The sequence below is a fragment of the Rhinolophus ferrumequinum genome, chromosome 25, assembly GCF_004115265.2.
Source record: "Rhinolophus ferrumequinum isolate MPI-CBG mRhiFer1 chromosome 25, mRhiFer1_v1.p, whole genome shotgun sequence".
In the NCBI taxonomy this organism is placed as follows: domain Eukaryota; kingdom Metazoa; phylum Chordata; class Mammalia; order Chiroptera; family Rhinolophidae; genus Rhinolophus; species Rhinolophus ferrumequinum.
Genome location: NC_046308.1, coordinates 20421331 through 20442133, shown reverse-complemented (window position 1 = coordinate 20442133; position 20803 = coordinate 20421331). Strand labels below are relative to the sequence as shown.

At 41.4% G+C, this 20803-nt stretch overlaps 1 protein-coding gene across 1 annotated transcript in view; it reads right to left on the bottom strand.

Annotated features, from left to right (window-relative positions):
* The window catches only part of SFI1 (SFI1 centrin binding protein), a 70957-nt gene extending 50956 nt beyond the window's left edge, over nt 1-20001 (bottom strand). The window contains 5 exon segments of the mRNA XM_033097251.1: nt 747-841; nt 1807-1917; nt 12767-12838; nt 14114-14287; nt 19880-20001. Coding sequence (XP_032953142.1) covers nt 747-841; nt 1807-1917; nt 12767-12838; nt 14114-14287; nt 19880-19977 — 550 coding nt within the window. The 5' untranslated portion in view covers nt 19978-20001.
* Between the last annotated feature and the right edge of the window lie 802 nt (nt 20002-20803).

The following is a 20803-nucleotide window of genomic DNA, read 5'->3' as shown; positions in this document are numbered from 1 at the left end:
GGAAAAGGGAAAACTATGGAGATAGAAAAAGATAAGTGGTTGCCAGGGGTTGTGTTTGGGGGAGGTGGTGAAATAAACAGGTGAAGCGCAGCAGAATTTTAGGGCAGTGAACGTACTCTGTATGATACCATGATGGATACGTGTCATTATATATGTGCCCAAACCCACAGAAAGTACAACACCAGGAGTGAACCCTAATGTAAATTATGGACTTTGGGTAGTTATGATGTATCAACGTAGGCTCATCAATTGTAACAAATGTACTACTCTGGTGGGGGCTAGTGCTAATGGGAGAGGCTATGCACGTGTGGGGGCAGAAGGTATATGGGCAGTTGCTGTTACCTTCTCCTCAATTTTGCTGTGAACCTAAAACTACTTGTAAAAAATAAAGTCTCCTTTTTTTTTCAATTACAGTTGACATACAGTATTATATTAGTTATAGGTAGGTGTACAACACAGTGATTAGACATTTATATAACTTACAAAGTGATCACTCTGATAAATCTAATACCCATCTGACACCATACAGAGTTATTACAATATTATTGACTATATTCCCTATGCCATACTTTACATCCACGACTATTCTGTAACTACAAATTTATACTTCTTAATCCCTTCCCCCTTCAAACATCACCCAACCTCCCTCCCATGTGGCAACCAATAAATTAAATAAAGTTTTAATAAAGAAAAAAAAAGTCAGCATGGGCATTTATTTTCTTTCAACAGGCACTTCCTTTCCTTACCATGATTCTCGGCTTTCAAGTACTTGTTCCTTGTCTCCTGCTGCTGATGCACGAAGGTCTTCCAGGTCTGGAACATCAGATTGTACAAGTAATATCTGAGAAGCCAAAAAACCAAAAGGCATTTCTTTAAAACAATTCCTAATCCGATACACCCAGTCTGCTCTGTACTCAGGAGAAATTAACATGGGACACTTCTGATACAAAAAATGCAGTATCTATACCCTAGACTAAAATTCCATTTCTTACAATCCTGGGGAAACCTACTGTCCTTGACGGAGAGTTGTTCTCCACACAACAACTCTCCTTCAGTGTCATTGAAGGAAAAAAGGCTTTACGTCTCTGAGAATATCGTTACCTTCATCATCCACAAAGCTGTGATGTTGGGAATGCCAGTCGTATCTTAATCATCTTAATATCCACACTCTGTAAAGCATTATTTCTCTTTTGCACTAAAACATGACCAATGACACTTTCTCCTTTCTTTTCCTTCTTGATACATACACTAGACACATTAAGACTGTCAGTCCCTTCATGTTTTCACTACACCACTTTCTAAGACTTGATTTCATACTCTATACCACCTCATTAGAATTATTCAACATGTCCATTTTTACCTGAAATGTATAAATCAGAACCCTTGCCCCAAAGAACCTAAATAAGTGATTATGATGAGTGAATACCATTTTCAATATACAATGTGTAAGATACATTGGGCATATTATTTTCTCCTACAATCAGTATAAATTAAAACAGCTTATGTTAAAGAATAGAATGTTCTCAGAATTAGAAACGATACAGAAGTGAACGTCAAGGAGAAAACCCTATTCAAGTCATTAGCAAGACCAATACATAATAGTTACTTGAATTAGAGGAGAGTCTCTGTGTGTGTGCGCTCGTGTGCACATGTGCTTGGATATAATTTAGTATTTTGATCTTGTTTACATGTGAAGAAAAACAGTAGATGATTTAGAACTTTTCTCACTTTGACCAGAAAAGTGCCAACAAGTAATTATTTGATAACCTGTTTCATACGCTTGAAGTAACATAAATGAAATCTGACCTGTAGTGACAGTCGGCTCGAACACAGAGTTTCCACTCTCGCTGAAAAACCCACCACTGTTCTTTCCATTCTTCAAAGACCTTTCGTAGTAATCTCTGCTCATAGTAAAACCTACGGCAATGAAACAACCGAAGAGAGATACATGATGATATTGGAGCTGGTATCTATTCCCAAATCACAGTTTCATACTGCCACTGCTTTCTCATAGAAAAGTGTGGCTCATTATTTGATAATACCAAAATAGATTGAAAATACACATATTTAACTTTTTCAGATCAAAACCATAGAGCTGGGCCAGCCAGGTGGCTCAGGTGGTTGGAGCAGAGCCGAGTCGCCGGTTTGATGCCCACATGGGCCAGTGAGAGGTGCCCTCTACAGCTAAGATTGTGAACAACAGCTCCAGAGGTTGGCGTGAGCTGCTGTGTGCCACCATGAGCAGCCAGCAGACAGCATGGCCTCCGTGTGCGCCATGAGCAGCTGGTGGCTAGCGTGAGTGGCTGGCAGCCAGTGTGAGTGGCTGGCAGCCATCGTGAGCGGCCGGCAGCTGGCGAGAGCTGCCGTGAGTTGCTGTTAGCGGCCAACCAGCGACCAGCGACCGACTGCCTAGGTGGGCGGGGTTGGAGAACAAGGCTCATAATACCAGCATGAGCCAGGAAGCTGTCTGTATCCTATACAACTAGACTGAGAAACAACGGCTTGAACTGGAGGGTAGGGGAGGAGGGCAGAAAGGGGAACAAAACCAAAATAAAACCATAGAGCTACTTAAACTAGAAATGAGGCTTAAAATTTTTATACTACATATCTTACCAATTAAAGATATTAAAGTAAAATAAAAATCTGACTTTTCAAATACTATCGAGTTGAGAATTATCATTCGCCATTTTTTTCATTCACCAGATATATATTTTTCCCCTTCTTCCGCCTCCTCCTGCCCCACTCCGGTTCAAGCCGTTGATTCTCAGTCTAGTTGTGTAGGAAACAGCTCCCTGGCCCATGCTGGTATTATGAGCCTTGTGCTCCCCCGGCTGAGGCCAGTCGTCGGCAGCACACAGCAGCTCACAACCTCCTGCTGCTCACAGCAGCCCAGCTCCAGGGAGAGCCATTGTTCACAATCTTAGCTGTAGAGGGTGCAGCTCACTGGCCCATGTGGGAATCAAACCGGCGACCTCGGCGTTATGAGCATGATGCTCCAACCACCTGAGCCACCGGGCAGGCCCTAAAAAATATATTTGATTAGTAAAAAGTAGTAGCTTGCTTCTCGTTTACATACACAGGTGAGTAAAAGTTATAAAATAAGCCAATGCCTAATGGTATTCCTAGTACAGAACAGGAATAGAGCATATTATAATAGTTTAACTGAAATCTGGCCAGGGGAGTTATAACAACAGCAAAGGTAAGTAAGAGAAAATAAAGAGGAGAAAAAGGTAACAAGAAACCAGAAGAGCAGCAACATTGTCCATGCTAACAAGGCACCGTTAAGGTGATTCATAACTCAAGAACTCTGGTCCTGTCAATAACTGTGAATTTCTTTTCATGGTTCTGCAGGTTACTACCATGTACCTCCTCCTCACCCACTTAAAAACTTTACAAATAAAAATAAAAAAAGAAATTGGCCTGCAAAGATATACATACGGTAATTCATCTCACTATTAGTCATAACAATTAAAAAAAGAAAGAAATGTCACAAATGCCCGTCAAAAGAGGATAGGTGGGGCCGGCCCAGTGGCTCAGGTGGTTGGAGCGCCATGCTCCAGCTGAGGTCGCCAGTTCGATTCCCACATGGGCCAGTGAGCTGCGCCCTCTACAGCTAAGACTGTGAACAACGGCTCTCCCTGGAGCTGGGAGGCCGTGAGCAGCCAGAGGTTGGCATGAGCTGCCGTGAGCCGCTGCAGGCTACCATGGGCTGCTGTGTGCCGCCATGAGCAGCCGGTGGCCAGCATGAGTGGCCGCCAGCCAGCATGAGTGGCCAGCAGCCAGCGTGTGCTACTGTGTGCTGCCATGAGTGGCTGGGGTCCAACGTGAGTGGCTGGCAGCCCAGCCGGCAAGAGCTGCCGTGAGCTGCTGTGAGTGGCCGACCAACTGCCTCAGCCAGCGGGGAGTGCAAGGCTCATAACACCTGCATGGGCCAGGGAGCTGTGTCCTACACAACTAGACTGAGAAACAACGGCTTGAACTGTAGTGGGGGGGGCAGGCGGGAGGCGGAAGAAAGGAGGGGGGAATAAAAGGTTAAAGTCAGTCGATGCCATGCAGTCACTTTTTTTGTTTTCAATTGGGGCTGAGGAATTGGACTTTCTTGGGGAACAGTGTCTACTTCCGGGACTTTTTCCAAGTCAAGTTGTTGTCCTTTCAATCTTAGTTGTGGAGGATACCGTTCAGCTTCAAGTTGTTGTCCTTTCAGTCTTAGTTGTGGAGGACACAGCTCAGCTCCAGGTCCAGTTGCCATTAGTTGCAGGAGGCACAGTCCACAATCCCTGTGGGAGTCGAACCGGCAACCTTGTGGTTGAGAGGACGCGCTCCAACCGAGCCATCCGGGAGCTCAGAAGCAGCTCAGCTCAAGGTGCCGTGTTCAGTCTTAGTTGCGGGGGACATAGCCCACCATCCCTTGTGGGAGTCGAGCTGGCAACCTTGTGGTTCAGAGCCTGCGCTCCAACCAACTGAGCTATCTGGCATTGGCCCATGTGGGAATCGAACCGGCAGCCTTCGGCATTAGGAGCACAGAGCTCCAACCTCTTGAGCCATCTGCCGACCGCATGCAGTCATTTTTTTTTTTTTTTATGAATGAAGTAGAGCTAAGGATACTGAAATGTAGAGATGCCCAAAAAAGTTGTTAGGTAAAAAATTAAGTTACCTCACAGTGCGTATAATGTACCATTTTATAAAAATTAATTTTTTTGTATTTCCAGTACTGATGTTGGAATTATTAATACATACCAAATATATATATTTAAAAATGAATGTGTATACATATATATTTTTACATATACATATGAACATATATGTGTGTACATATGTAAATGATTGTATTATATGATGAAAAGCCTGGAAAAGATGTCCAAAATACCAAACTATTACCAGTGGTTCTCTCTCTGAGTGGGATTATAGAAGACTGGTGATTCCTACATTACTTAGTTCTGTCGTTTGAAAATATTTTTTAACAACAGCTCTGTTCATAATTTTTAAAAACATTTCATGGGAAAGAACTACTTCCATTTGCACATGTACTTCCTTCTACCATCTAATATTTATCCATCTACTTCCTTCCCTTCCCAAAACCCTACTAAAATAACAGCAAATACATTTCAAAAGGTGTAAGCCAACAAAGAGAATAGGAGCAATGATGATAGACAAGAGATGTCAACAAATTTTAGACAATGGAAAGTGGGCAGGTGTGTGGCAACTGTATCAACAGATCAGAGAAAGCAGAGAAGTAGGTGTCCTGTGGTGGGAAGTCAAGACACAACCAGCCAATGGCATAAACTCCAGAAAGGCAGGATGAAAAGCATTAGCAAGGGGGAGTCCTGGGTGTAGATGAAATATAGAATTATTTGCAAACCTGTGAGTCAGAAGCAGTTTCACCCCTGGATCTTGTTATTCACCCAAGCAGAAACTCAGGTTTATCTCTGGAGAGGATTAACCAGAGGGCCACTGTCCAAGCTCTGGAGAGGGTGCTAAACAAGTCTACATACTGAACTTGCAGCCAAGCTTAAACAGCTGACACCCACTTCCACCCTACCCTAGAAAAAGTCTGGAGGATTCCTTTCCTCTGGGGAAAACTGATCAAAGGGAAAAGGCCTGATACCAAGAGCAGGAGGTTCCAGTGAAAAGTGTCTGCTCTCCACTCAAAAGCCTAAAGTGAAGCCTTTGACGTACGAGTCCTAATGCGTACATATAAAAGCTTCTAAAATTAGCGTTTAATGCCTAACTCAAATATGAAGAGAATTAAAAGGATCTCTTGACATTTGAGGGAAGGTTTCAACATGAGACAGTGACCTCTGTGAGCACACTGAAAAAAAAGAGCTAAAAAGAAACAGGCAATATGGACAAAAATCTTAAAATCACTACGTTATTCTCAAAAAATTGAGCTTCCAAGATGCTATTAAAAAAAAAAAAAAGGAACATTCAGCGAACAAGAAATAGCTCTTGAATATGAAAACTAATGACTGCAGACATGAAAAAAGATCTATAGACAGGTAAAACGTAAGTTCATTGGCATTGCAGGCTACAGTAAGGACTGTGGCTTTTACTCTAAGCAGGATGGGAAGCCACCTGAGATCTGAGCAGACATGAGTGACATGACTTAACTCAGGCTACCTGTTGAGAAGAGACTGACTAGGGGCAAGGCCAGAGGCAGACCTATGAGGAGGTTCATGGACTCATTCATGGGAGAGATGATGATGGCTTGGACCAGGATGGTAGCAACTAGAGGTGCTGAAAAGAGGTTGGAGTCTGGATATATTCTGAAGGCTGAATCACCATAATTTTGGCATTCAAATTGGGTGTTAGCAAACAAGAGAAGTCAAGGATGACTCCCAGGTTTGAGTCGCAGGGAGGATGGGAGTTTCCATTAACCGAAAGGGGAAGAATCAGCAGGGAGCTTTGTGGAGAAGATCTAGATTTCAGTTTTGGGCATATTAAGCTGTGACGTCTTTTAGACACACAGTGGAGCTGTCATATATGGAGCTGTCATGTATGTAGCAGTCTGGAATTCAAAGAAGAGGTCTGTGCTGGATGTACATATTTGGGAATCATCATCAGGTTTGACGAGATTGCCACGGTTGTGAGACACAGAAGCAGTGCAAAGATTTGGTGTAGGGTATTCAGATGAGGAGGAACCAACAAAAGAGAGTTAGAAGAAGCAGTCAAAATGGAAGGAAAACCATGAGAAGTTGGAGACCTGCAAGTGGTGAGAAAGGGCTTTTTGAAGAAGGATGGACTATCTAATGCTTCTTGGTAGGTCAAGTAAGAGGAAGTTTAAGAAGTCACATTTGAATTCAGCAAATTTAGTGACCTTAACAAAAACGGTTGGGTGGAGTGCTAGAATCTAAAGCCTTGCGGGATGGATTTTAAAAAGACTCCAAGAAGAGGTTTTGGAGACACTGAGTATGGCCAGGAGATTAGATGTAAAGGGGAGCAAAGAGATGGAGTGCTAGCTGCAGGATGAAGAAAGGTCAAAGAGAATTTTTTTTTCAGGATGGGAAAAATAACTGCATTATATGCTGGTGCAAATGACCCAGTATAGGGGGGGAAATTAATGATGCAGAATAGACAAAAAAAAAACACAAACTGCTAGTGTGATGGTCTTGAGTAGGCACAAGAGGAATATAATACAAAAGTCAAGGATTTTGCCACAGATGACAGCTTGGATAGTTCATCTGCCTAACAGTAGGGAAAGTAGGCTACATGGTGACAGATGCTGGCACTGGGTAGATGTAGTGGAGAGAGCTCGTGGAAGGCTCTTCTGCTGCTTCTGTTTTCTCAAGAAAACAGGAAAGAAAGCTATTAGCTAAGAATGAGGAAGAAATATTGATGAATTTATACCATAAATGGACATGACCGTTTTATCTACTTCCCAAATTAGCCAAAAATTTTGTTCAGATCTTTTCTGTAGAGAAAAATAGGTGACGACCTCATATTTAAGACTGCCTTATATATGGACACATACTGTATTATTTTTACCCTCCTAATTCAATGGTAACTTTGATTTAGTTTATTAATGATAAAGCAACTCCAGTTTATAAAAGTTACGACATTCTCCAAGAACATAAAAGCATTATTCTAGTTTCTGGTATGATATCATTCATTCCCCACTAATATTCCTAAAAGTGAGAAATAAATAATTCAATATGGAAAAAGACCAAAAAAACCCCCCAAAAAACCCACAGATCAATATGCCCAACCCTCCCCAAAGTAACAAGCCACTTGATATAAAAAAAAAAAAAAAAAGAAGAAAAAGGGCCAGCCTGGTGGCTCAGGTGGTTGGAGCTCTGTGCTCCTAACTCCGAAGGCTGCTGGTTCAATTCCCACATGGGCCAGTGGGCTCTCAACCACAAGGTTGCCAGTTCAACTCCTTGAGCCCTGCAAGGGATGGTGGGCAGCGCCCCCTGCAACTAAGATTGAACACGGCACCTTGAGCTGAGCTGCCCCTGAGCGCCCTGATGGCTCAGTTGGTTGGAGCGCGTCCTCTCAACCACAAGGTTGCCAGTTTGACTCCCGCAAGGGATGGTGGGCTGTGCCCCCTGCAACTGGCAATGGCGGCTGGACCTGGAGCTGAGCTGTGCCCGCCACTACTAAGATTGAAAGGACAACAACTTGACTTGGAAAAAAGTCCTGGAAGTACACACTGTTCACCAATAGAGTCGTTTCCCTTCCCCCAAAAAAACTCATTAAAAAAAAAAAAAAGGACCGCGAGTTGAAAACAACCACCCCATCACAAATTTCTAAGGAAACACAGTAGCAGACTTCTAATTCTGGTAGATGCTAAGAGAGCAAATATTCTCCTCTCTCATTTTACAATTTGAGAAACTGAGGCCCAGTGCCATAACTTATCCTTAGATCAAACAATTAGCTAGGGTCTGGGTTAGAACCAAAACTCGGGTCTCTTAAACTCCAGTCCAGTATTCTTTCCCCTATACCCTGCCACAACTCAAGAGGAAAGAAAGCAAAAAGAGAAAGTAAAGCAGTGTGGCAGATACCGGTCACTGGCTAACCCAACACCTATTGCCAAGCCTCTGCTTCCTCATGGGCATCTGTTACAGAGGCTAGAAAGGTTTTTTCCTAGCCTCCTCTGTAGCTAAAGGTGGCCAGTGAATAGCTCTGGCCAATGAGACAGAAGCAGAATGCAGCTGGGGGTTTCTGGTAAAGTTTTGTTTTCCTGATAAAGAGACAAATGGAGCTGACACCACCCTTCCCCCTTCTTCCTGTGTAAAGCTAGAACAGTCATCTTGCAACTGTGGTGTCATCTCTGAGGACAAAGGGCCAATATGCTAAGGATGGTGAACTAGGTTGGTGTAAAGGTAATTGCAGTTTTTTCAACTGTTACTTTTAAACCGCAATTAATTTTGCACCAACCTAATAGAAAGGTACTAGAAGCCTGAGTTTTTGATGGCATCACTGAACAGTTGAACCAATACCAACCTCCAGACTGCTTCTGAGAAAAAGCAAATCCAAGTTTGTTTAAGCCACTGTCAAGACTTTCTCTTAGTCATTTCTAACTAATACAATCAGCATTTCCCAACTACTTGGAATATAAATAGGTATTATTTGAAAAGAAGTTTCCAGTTAAATATGGGTCAAATATAAGTTAAATAAAATTAAATAAGAAAAGGATTTGGGGAAGAGAGGAAGCAGCAGCATAATTTTTCAATCTCTGAATCCCCATAAAACACACAAGGCAGCCATGTAGCAAAACCAAAAACTCATGTATCAATTACAACAAAACTAGGTCACAAGATAGGCCCATGAATCCAAAATGCAAGCAGGTGAGGACAAACCACCCACAGTCAAAAGACCTGCATGGTATGACTATTTGTACATAAAAAAGAAGGAGCAATGAGGTGGTACCTGTGGAATGTGAGAACATGAGATCCTCAAGACAGCCAGTAAGTAGTCACTGGAAAGTCCAGAGGCCCAATTTGAGACCCGTAGCTGAAACTGAGGGTTTTGTCTTCTCCGATACCAGGGCTCACACAAGAAGAATTGAAATAGCTGGAGTAACCCAGCCCCAGAGTCTCAAAACTGATCTGTCAAGTTCCCTTTGAGGAAAGGGCTTCATACTGGGAAGAAACTTTTGGGAATAGAATAAAAATTAAGCAGGAGAGACACCTGAAACTAATATTGCATGACAATTGTAATTGAAAAATTTTTTTAAAAAGGGGGCAGCCAGTTGACTCCGTGGTTAGAGCGCAGTGCTCATAACACCAGGGTCGCCGGTTCGATTCCCACATGGGCCAGTGAGCTGCGCCCTCCACAACTAGATTGAAAACAACGGCTTGAGCTTGGAGCTGAGCCGCAGGCGGGTGAATGGTTTGCTCAGTGATTGGAGCACTGTGCTCATAACACAAAGGTCCCCGGTTCAATTCCCACATGGGCCAGTGAGCTGTGACCTCCACAATCAGATTGAAAACAACGACTTGACTTGGAGGTGATGGTCATGGAAAAACACACTGTTCCCCAATAAAAATTTAAATAAATAAATAATTTAAAAAAGAAAAATTTAAGAAAAGAAAGAAATTGAGCAGGAGAGGGAATAGAGACAAGCAAAGAAAGGGTCAGACCAAGAATGGTAGGAGACGAGAACCAGTATATCCCCTAGAAGCAGCCACCATATTTGTGAATACTACAAAAACAACATAAGAAGGAAAGCTTAACTGAAACTCGCCTCACTCTAAAAGTTCAGAAAAATTAATTTCACATAAAAAATGAGCAACAGGGACCGGCCCGGTGGCTCAGGCAGTTAGCGCTCCATGCTCCTAACTCCAAAGGCTGCCGGTTCGATTCCCACATGGACCAGTGGGCTCTAAACCACAAGGTTGCCGGTTCGATTCCTTGAGTCCCGCAAGGGACGGTGGGCAGCACCCCATGCAACTAAGATTGAACACAGCACCTTGAGCTGAGCTGCCACTGAGCTCCCGGATGGCCCAGCTGGTTGGAGCGCGTCCTCTCAACCACAAGGTTGCCAGTTCAAGTTCTCCACTCCCGCAAGGGATGGTGGGCTGCGCCCCCTGCAACTAACAATGGCAACTGGACCTGGAACTGAGCTGCGCCCTCCACAACTAAGACTGAAAGGGCAACAACTTGACTTGGAAAAAAGTCCTGGAAGTACACACTGTTCCCCAATAAAGTCCTGTTCCCCTTCCCCAATAAAAAAAAAAAATCTTTTTTTTTAAAAAAAAGGACCAATTAACATTAGACTCCAACAAATTAAAGATACACAGTAGTCCCCCCTTATTCACAGGAGATACATTTCAAAACCCCCAGTGGATCTATACATAGGTAAGACAAAGTTTAATTTATAAATTAGGCATAGTAAGAGATTAACAACAATAATAAAATAGAACTATAATATACTGTAATAAATGTTATGTGAATGTAGTCTCTCTCAGCAAACTAACACTAATTGCTTCTTCCTTCTTCGCAATTTCATGGATAGAAGATTCTTACTGCAGATCTTGGCAACCTCAGCATATAATATTTTTTTTTTAATTGGGGAAGGGGAACAGGACTTTATTGGGGTACAGTGTGTACTTCCAGGACTTTTTTTTTTTTCCAAGTCAAGTTTTTGTCCTTTCAATCTTAGTTGTGGAGGGTGCTGTTCAGCTTCGAGTTGTTGTCCTTTCAGTCTTAGTTGCAGGGGGCGCAGCCCCCCATCCCTTGCGGGAGTCGAACCGGCAACCTTGTGGTTGAGAGGACGCGCTCCAACCAATTGAGCCACCCGGGAGCTCAGTGGCATGTTCAATCTTAGTTGCAGGGGATTGAGCCACCCGGGAGCTCAAGGTGCTATGTTCAATCTTAGTTGCAGGGGGCACAGCCCACCATCCCTTGCGGGACTCTAGGAATCGAACTGGCAACCTTGTGGTTGAGAGCCCACTGGCCCATGTGGGAATCGAACCGGCAGCTTTTGGAGTTAGGAACATAGAGCTCTAACCACCTGAGTCACCAGGCCGGCCCACGATTTTTTTTTTTCTTTTCTTAAGTTGAGAACTTTCACCTTTTCACTTAAAGGAAGTACTTTATGGCTTCTCTTCGGCATATATGAATTGCCAGCCTCACTACTCTCGCACTTTGGGGCCATTATAAAGTAAATTAAAGGTTACTTGAACACAAGCATTGTGATATCACAATTGATCTGATAACTGAGACAGCTACTAAGTGACTAACAGGGCAGGTAGCGCATGGATGCTCTGGGATGATTCATGTCCCTGGTGAGACAGAGTGGGATGGTGTGAGATTTTATCACAACACTCAGAAGGATGAGCATTTAAAAACTTATGAATTGTTTATTTCTGGAATTTTCCATTTAATATTTTGGTACCATGATTAACCGCGGTATAATCTGGAAAAAGCAAAACCACACATTAGGGGACTACTGTATATTATATTCTTTAGGGCAGTCTGTAAAAGTAGTAGAGTATATAACTTCTAAGCTAACTGGGGAAAAATATTCAAGTCAATTTAAAAAAAAAAAAAAGAGAGAGACGTCCAATAAATGGCAAACTAGGAAATTCAGATCAATTCTCCAACTGAGAACAAGAAAAGATGGACAAAAAACACAAGCCAAATTTGCTTGAGAGACTGTGAATGAAATGTTCCAGATTAGGAAAGCTAGACTCAGAAAAACAAAACAGGAAAGGTTGTAGTAAAGGGGAGAGAAAAGGGGCAGAGAAACCTTAACATCTCAGTTTTTAAAATACATTCTCAAGGGTTGCCAATTCTCCGTCTGAAGCAGACCCTACACTGGCCCCTTCTCTCCACCCCAGTGCATCCTGCACAGTGTCCTGGACCCCCGGGGCTCTTCCTTACAGTCCACTCTGGGCACCATAGCTAAAACTATCAACCAAAACCTGAAAAAGTGGGTGGCGGCTTGTACAAAGTGAAGCTATGGCAGAGGGACTTGATTATCTTGACTAAAATGTTATTCCCATTGCCAATACCAACTTTTTCCCCAGTTTCTGGCCTAGATCATGTCAATTTGTCCTTCTTGCCAGTGTCCTGAAAAAGCTCATTTACTTCTTCTGGGCAAATACTTTTTTCCCCAGAGGACCTTAGGTGTCCTGGTTTACTTACCATTCCTTCATACACTCATTCAGTCAAACTAATGTATTAAATTACCATTATGTTATATGCCTGCCAGAGGTAGGAGAGGAATGGCATACATGTCATAATAAAGGTTATATAAGGGCCTAATACAAAACAAAAACCAGAATGAACTCTGCAGAAGTTTTGTGTTCTGAGCTAATACTACCTGGCTTTAGAGGGAAATACTCTTCCAAAAGTCTTTCGAATCCACAAGTATAAGAACTTTCTGGCCACACATCTGAAAGAAGGAAAGAAAGGACATACACATTTTAAAACTCCTTTTGGCTTATGTCATCAGCTTTCAAGAAAGGAGAAAGAAACTTTAAAGTCCCAGGGGGAGAGATGCTAGTATGAGTCAAGGGTGAATCACAGCTACTAATCTTGCATCAAACAGAGCATAGGACGGGAAAGATGTCTCAAGTTAAAATCAAGCAATTATTTAAAAAAAAAAATATTTTCAGTATCAAGTATTTTGTAAAGGAAGACTGCAGAATTGAGGAAAAGGAAGGACATGATAATGCTTTTGTTCGTATTATTCTTCCTGCCTAAAATGCCTGGCAAACGCCCACTTACCCATCAATTCTCATCTCCAATGCTTGCTCCTATGTGAAGCCTTCCTGGACCTTCCCCGACCCTAACAGAGTGAGTAGCTTTGTACTCTCACCACTCTGTCCCAACCCCTGGTGTAACATTATGACACCAAATCACAGCTATGGGCTCCCAGGGTGCCTGCTGTTCCCTCTGCACTGTGAGCCCGAGAGCAAGGACCGTATCTCACAGCATCCCCAGTACTTAGCACAGTCCTGGTACACACAAAAAACGTTGGCTTGTCTTGGCCTGTTAATCTCTAGGTTTGACTTAGATAGCTCTTCTTCCTCCTGCCCTTTATCTGGCTTATCCTTACATTATCCTTCAGGACTTTGCTTAAACTCTGTTTCCTCCAGGAAATCACCGCTGGCTACACTAGCGTGGCTGTCCTTGCCACATGGGCCTGTGGTACCACATTTTCTCCTTTCATTGCACTTATCATACTTTGTTGTTGTGGCTTGATTAGCAGTCTGTCAAGCCTCCCTGATTTTAAGCTTTCATGAGGTCGTGGACCAGGAATGTCTTATTCACCTGTATGCTCAGTACCTAGCACAATACCTGGCCAAGTAGGTACATAAATTTTGTTGAATGCATAAATGGATGCCTTTGATAGACCTAATCAAGAGTAAGAAAAAAAAATAATTTTTCTTGGACCATGTTTAGACTTTGTCTGGAAGAATATTGTGGGGTACACATTGTGGGGTACAACTAGAGAACATGAATGAAAACACTCAATGACAGATTTTATGTCTGCAGAGTCCTAAATATCCTTTTCTTCTAAACTTTCTGCCATAAAGAGCAGTTCCCAAGGTATCCAATTATCCAAATAGCTGAGATAGGAGACTAAGAATCATCCCATCCGTTTAACCAAGAAGGGAGAACAATGGAAACGTCACTGCAGGCAGGCGACCACTTGCAAGCTCACCTGATGTGCAATTCTCTTAACCGACCCCTGTGGGTCCGAGCATGTGAGGCACGACAGCGCACTGGATGACTAGCATGAGGCAGCTCACTCCGAATTCCAGAGGAGGCAGAAGACTTCTTGTTGGACAGTATCTTTGGAGAATAAAGTTTCTTAACTGCACCATTCCTAAAAGACCTTAAATTCGAGGAGGAAGGGGGAAAAGAGAATCAAACCTCTGCATATGATGCAAATACCTTTTAACATACAAGCAAAATTGAACAGATAAGCTCATTGAGACAGTCTGATTAATAACTATGCTTCAAAAACAATAAGCAGCCCAATCTCTGACAGAAATACCTGCCAGCCACAGGAGGTGGGCACTGCTGAGTCGGCTGTAGGCAGGCACTACAGAGCTAATGGGTACCCTGGAGTCATTAGTCCTAACATTTTAATGTGTTATTTTAAGGGTGATCATTTACAAATTAGAAACAGATTCCCTTACATAAAAATCAATTAGGAATGATTTTCAGATAATGTGACTTTTAAATCAATATAAAACCACATACTTTCACTAAACACTAAATTTCTGATTTTTAATCCCATTTAGAAACATTATTGGAATGAACTCATGATTCTAAAAAAATGTATGGCAGAGCTCTGCCTGCAGGAAATACCTAGAAGCAGTGCCATCCCATTAGCAGTGAGCAAACCTAGGGCTTAAATATTGTTTATAAAGTACCATTCCCGACTAAAAAGAACAAGAGCTCCTTGGAGATACGGCTGATTTTTCAGGTCTGGGACAAGGAAAACACAAGATGAGCCTGGAATATCTTTTTGGGTCAGAAAATAAAGAAGTGTTCAAGAATGATGGGGGTATGTCAAAACAACACAGGAGCCAGCTTGAAAGGGCTCCCACTGGCCAAATCTGGGACAATTTTAACTGTAATAGATGAAAACCCACTGAATAAAATAAGAATCCATAAATCCATACTGATATAAATACAAACTTACCTATATGCATCATGTGGGAGAATGGAAAGCTCTACTTTGCAGTGGAATGCCAATTAAACTTACCGTGTTTCCCCGAAAATAAGACCTAGCTGGACAATCAACTCTAATGCATCTTTTGGAACAAAAATTAATATAAGACCCGGTTTTATCTTATATTATATTATATTAGACTTGGTCTTATAGTAAAATAAGACCAGGTGTTATACTATAGAACACCCAGTCTTGTGTAAGACCTGATCTTATATAAGACCGGGTCTTATAGTAAAATAAGCTGGTTCTTATATTAATTTTTGCTCCAAAAGATGCATTTGAGCTGATTGTCCAGCTAGGTCTTATTTTCGGAGAAACATGGTAGAAGGAATGAGAAAATTAGAGAAGCATCATTTAGGAATAATTGATTAAGACAAGAATCATCAACGGACCCAAAAACAAGGGAGTGTTAGTTGGATGAGGAACATGATATTAATGTAGTTTCAAAAAGTATTTCCCCACAAAATACTTACTACTTTATCGTGAAGAAACCTGGCAGACAACATCTTAAGCAAGTGATAAAAGTTAATATCGATGGTAATGGGACCAAATCAACATGATGTGTTTCCTGATATTCATGCACTGAGAACACAGCATCACTTCTGTGATATTCCTGCCAAAAATGCCTAACCTGAATTTCACTAACCTTTAAGAAACATTGAACCCAAATTGAGAAATATTCATAAAAGGTTAAAGTGGTCTAACTCTTCAGAACTATTGAGGTCATGAAAAATAGGGAAAGACTGAGAAAGAGTTCCAAATTAAAGGAGAGCAAAAAGACAAAATGCAATATGTGATCCTGGAACCAAAAGGATAGGAATGAAAGGGAAGTTTTTCTTATATTTTCTTGTTTTTTCTTTTTGCTATAACACTTTTGAGACAACTGGCCTCAACTTACTCTGAAATGATTCAGGGGAAAAATATAGATATAGATATATAGGTATATATACATAGAGATAATATTTGATTCTCGTTATTTGCAGTAATTATGTTTTATAAAGTCAAATAAACACTGAGTTAATGACTATATTGAACCATTGGTTCACAAACTGAAACTACGTACCTACTTACTTATATCTGTTTCCCTTAACCTATCTGCAAGCCTAACGATGACAGACCATTTTTATTTGCTAATAAGTATTCAGCCCCTAATACACTGCCAGGCACAGAGTAGGTACTCATAAAAACATTTGTTAAATTATGGAAGGTCAGGATGGAAAGGACTGAAGAAATACGAAATGAATGAAACAGAAGGCACTTTAAAAACACAGTATCAGTAAGCCAAAAATCATGAACAAGGGAGGAGCCCGGCTTAATTAAAAACATAGTAATACAATTACCATTTTTTAATGTCAATAGGAAGAGTGATTAACCAAGAAGTTCAGAAAGATGAAAGTAAGAAGAATTTGAAAATGTTCATCCAAAAGTGCCTACAGGAAGGCATGCCCTATATCCTCCAGTTTGTTTATCCACTCAGTATTGAGAACCTATAACAAAGGTAGGCCTGGAGCTACAAAGATAAATATGTATTAAATATTAAGATGCCTTACAATGAGCAAGAGAGATGTTGATAGCTTATAGTCAGTACAGGATACTGACACATATCCAATATCCATGCTCTCTTCTTTCCATACAATAAAATGTTTGGCTGGGCACAGGGCTGCCCAGAATAAATACTACATTTCTCAGGCTCCCCTACTACTAACTTCTGAAATTAATTTCTGACTAAGAGAATGTAGGTAGGATCACCAGGTGCCGGTTTTCTGTAATCTGCCTTAATAGACAGCGAATGCACACTGTTTCTTATCTTCCTCCACTGTGCTGCCTGGAATGGCTGTGAACTTGGACTGAGAGCATGAGGATCACATCCCAGAGATGGTGAAATAAAGAGGGGGAAGGACCCAGGTCATTGAGGATCTTACTGGACCGAACCATCATAACAACTCTGGGCCACTTACCTCCAGATTTCCTGTAGTAACTTCTATCTTATTTAAAATCTGTTACTTTGTTCTTTCTGAACCTAATCCAAACTAAAAAAGCAGGATAACTGCAGAGCATGAGGCATGGGGTAGTGTAAGAAATGAGGCTAGGAAATGAGCTGTAGAGAGGCCATGACGGCAAAGCTAAGGACCTTGGACTAGAGCCCAAAGGCAGCAAAAGTCACTGAAAAGTGACTCTAAGTGACTTCTAAGTAGAAAGGGGATGACACAGTCAGATTCGCATTTTCATATGTTATTCTAGTAGTCATCATGGAGCTGATGTATCAATTATGTTCCCAAACTTTGATTTCAAACTCCCTAAGAAATCTTCTGAATTTAACATGACTTCCTGCAGCAAGTGCCTTATGGGAGAGAGGTGGCATACATTGGTTTCCCTGGCAATTATACTATTTCTCATTATAAACGAATAAACTGGTACTTTATGCATTGGGATGATTTAAAGTAATTGGTACTCTGGTTTGTACATCAGATTAGTAAGAAGTCCACCTCCAAAAGACTCAGGGACCGTTCACAAAATTGCTGAATTGGAAGTATTGTAGCCTAATGGGAATTTATAGTCTGGGTTCTACCAAGGTCAGGGAATTGCAAGTCTTAAAACTGGTGTAAGGTGTCAACTGTAACTGAGAAATTAAAAAAGGAAGAAAAAAGGTAACGGTGAATAAGAGGTTCAAATTTTCAGGTAGAAAAATACATCATGGGGATGTAATGTACAGCATAGGGAACATAGTCAATAATGCTGTGACAGCAAAGTATGATGTCAGATGGTTGCTGGACTTATTATGGTGATCACTTCTTTAGGTATATAAATGTTAAATAACCATGGTGTACACCTGAAACTACTACAATATTGTATGTTAGCTATATTTTAATAAAAATCTTTAAAACTAAATACATAAATAATGAAAAAAATATTCCGGTTTAAGGTGATTCCAAACTAGTAATGTACCAAGGAGACTAACAGAGGGAATTGTAAATCCTTTCTGGAGGAAGGCAAGTTCACCATAAGCCTAAAGACATTCCAATACATAATTTTTAATATACAATGTCAAGCACACAAAGAAGCTACACTCCATGATCAAGGAAACTGAAACAACAGATCCACAAAGCCTTCATATATTAAAGAGATACACACACTCTCTTTATTCATTCAATGGAAGTTTATTGAGCACCTATAGCTTGTGAGGCACTAAATACATAAACATAAAAGACAGTTTCTCAAGAGGCCATAGTCTATGGAGATGACAAACAATGAGAATACCAATTGTTAAATGCTATGAAAGCGTTAAATGCTATGCAACATAGTGTCGTGGAAATTGTACACAAGAGGTACCTAATCCACACGGGGTTGAACAGGGTGGTCAGAAGAGGCTTCCTGGAGATGATATGACAGTTGAGTATGGAAATATGGGTAAAAATTAGCCTACACCCTATTAATAAGACAAAGGACAAAAATTATATGATCATTTTAATAGATGCAGGAAAACCATTTCACAAAATCCAGCACCAGTCATGATAAAACTTCCAAAAGTCCCAGAGAAAACAGATGACATATTAAAAATAGGACAATCTGAGGATGGTACATTTATAAAGGTGATGTACAGGAACCACAACGGACAGTGCAGGAACCTGAAGCTAGTAGAAGCTAAGCTGGTATCACCTCCAGGCCCAAAGGGATAAGGGGAAGGAATAATTACCAGAATCCAGGAGACTCATACAGGGTCTGCTGCCTTATGAAGGGCTGTGAGCTTCAGTGCAGGGACACGGCCAACCCAGTATCCTACAAGGAGGGAGCCAAAGGAATAGTCTGGCCTCACTCTCCTCCTTCCCTCCCTCTCTCCTGCCATGGCTCCTCTTTAGCCAAACCCAACAGGAAGCCTGGATGCTGATGAGTGGAGATCAGATCTGGGGGGAGGGGTAAATTGAAGATATCCAGCACCAAGAGGTAATTCCTCGTGTAGTCCAGAAGAATTCTGAACTACAGCCTCAAAGACTAGAACTGGTGTCTCAACATTGTAAGGTCTTGCTGCTTCTCTAAGTGTGCTGACCTGCTTACCTCCTACAGCGCAGGCTCCCTGTGGTCTCTGCATGGTGGAAACCCAACTGCTGTCACAGCAACCTCAGCACTACGCGGGCCTCTCTTTAAATTAGGTGGGCTATCTCAGCTTTAGAGAAAAACCTCTGATTAGCCCTATACGGTCACATGCCCGCCCCTGAACCAATCACTGTGTCTAGGGCAGTGGGACACCCTTGACTGGCCAGCTGCAATTTACATGCCTGCCCATCCCTGTGAGTCTGGGGTTTACTAGTAAACCAGTCTCTTTCTGGTAAATTCTTCCCCTTTGCCTAGGCTAGCCAGAGTTGGATTCTGTCATTTGGAACCAAAAGAACCTTCATGCAGGCTGAAAGCAACCAGGATCAAAAGTAGGGAAAAGATACAATAGCCAGCTAGCCATAATGTTTTAACATCTAACTTCAGGAAAATCATCCTCATTCCTGCTCAAAATCAAAATTTTAATGATGCAAAATGGTTTCTGGCTGTAACATAAGGTATGAAATGTGCACTATACTATAGATGAGAAACCCAAAAACCAACAACAAAAAATCCGTACCCAAACTTCCTATCTCACCACTCATGATTTAGGGGAAAGCTACATTTTTTATTATTTTCACACACACACAAAATGTTTATGGGCTTTTACAAAGGCCATAATTTCAGTTATCTTTTTTGTCAAGTCTCATCACTCACCTGGAGTCAACCTTTCTCTCCATTCTCTGCTTTATCTCTTATTGATGGAAATTCAACCAGTGGCTTGATATACACTTCTTAGTGAGCAGATTCTTCATGAATCAAAAAGTCATTTAGCTTCCCCTTCTAAGAAAAAGGGAATAAAAGAGAGTAAATTAAGAGCCACATTTCTGAACAGCTGCATGCCAGCTTCAACACTAGATGAACATGGGAAGTCTCTGATCTAAACTACTTTTTAAATTGCATTTTTAAGAAGTTATTTTCTAAGAAAGGAAATTAATAGGAGATTGAGCCACACTCAAAAGGTTATGACTGGTTCATTCCTCCTGTCCAGGTCAAGTTCTTAGACCTTCAACTTCCCTTCATAAGAACACCAGTAGGCCAAAAATTTCCCAGGTTAATTTTTATAGTTGTCAATATTACCTATAAGAATCTTCAGACAGTTTTTGATCAGTAGTGAAGTGCCGTGTACAGTTTTCATTTTCATTTGGTGGTAACGTCTACCAATAATATTTATTATGAACTGAATAATAACATAGTTTTTATTTCTTAGTGCAAAGAATAGCAACGTTGCGGGTTGAATTGTGTTCCCAAAAAAAGATATGCTGAAGTCCTAACCCCTAGTACCTATGAATATGACCATATTGGGAAACAGTCTTTGCAGATGTAATTAAGATGTAAGTTAAGATGAGGCCATACTGGAATAGGGTGGGCCCTTAACCCAATATGATTGGTGTCTTTAAAAAAATAGAAGGAACTCAGGGACAGATATACAGGGAGAGGAGAATGCCATGTGAAGACAGATACACAGGGAGAACAGTATGTGATAATCAAAGCAGAGACTGGAGTGATGTGTCTACAAGCCAAGGAACACTAAGGACTGCTAGCAATGCCAGAAGCTGAGTGAAAGACATGGAACAGATC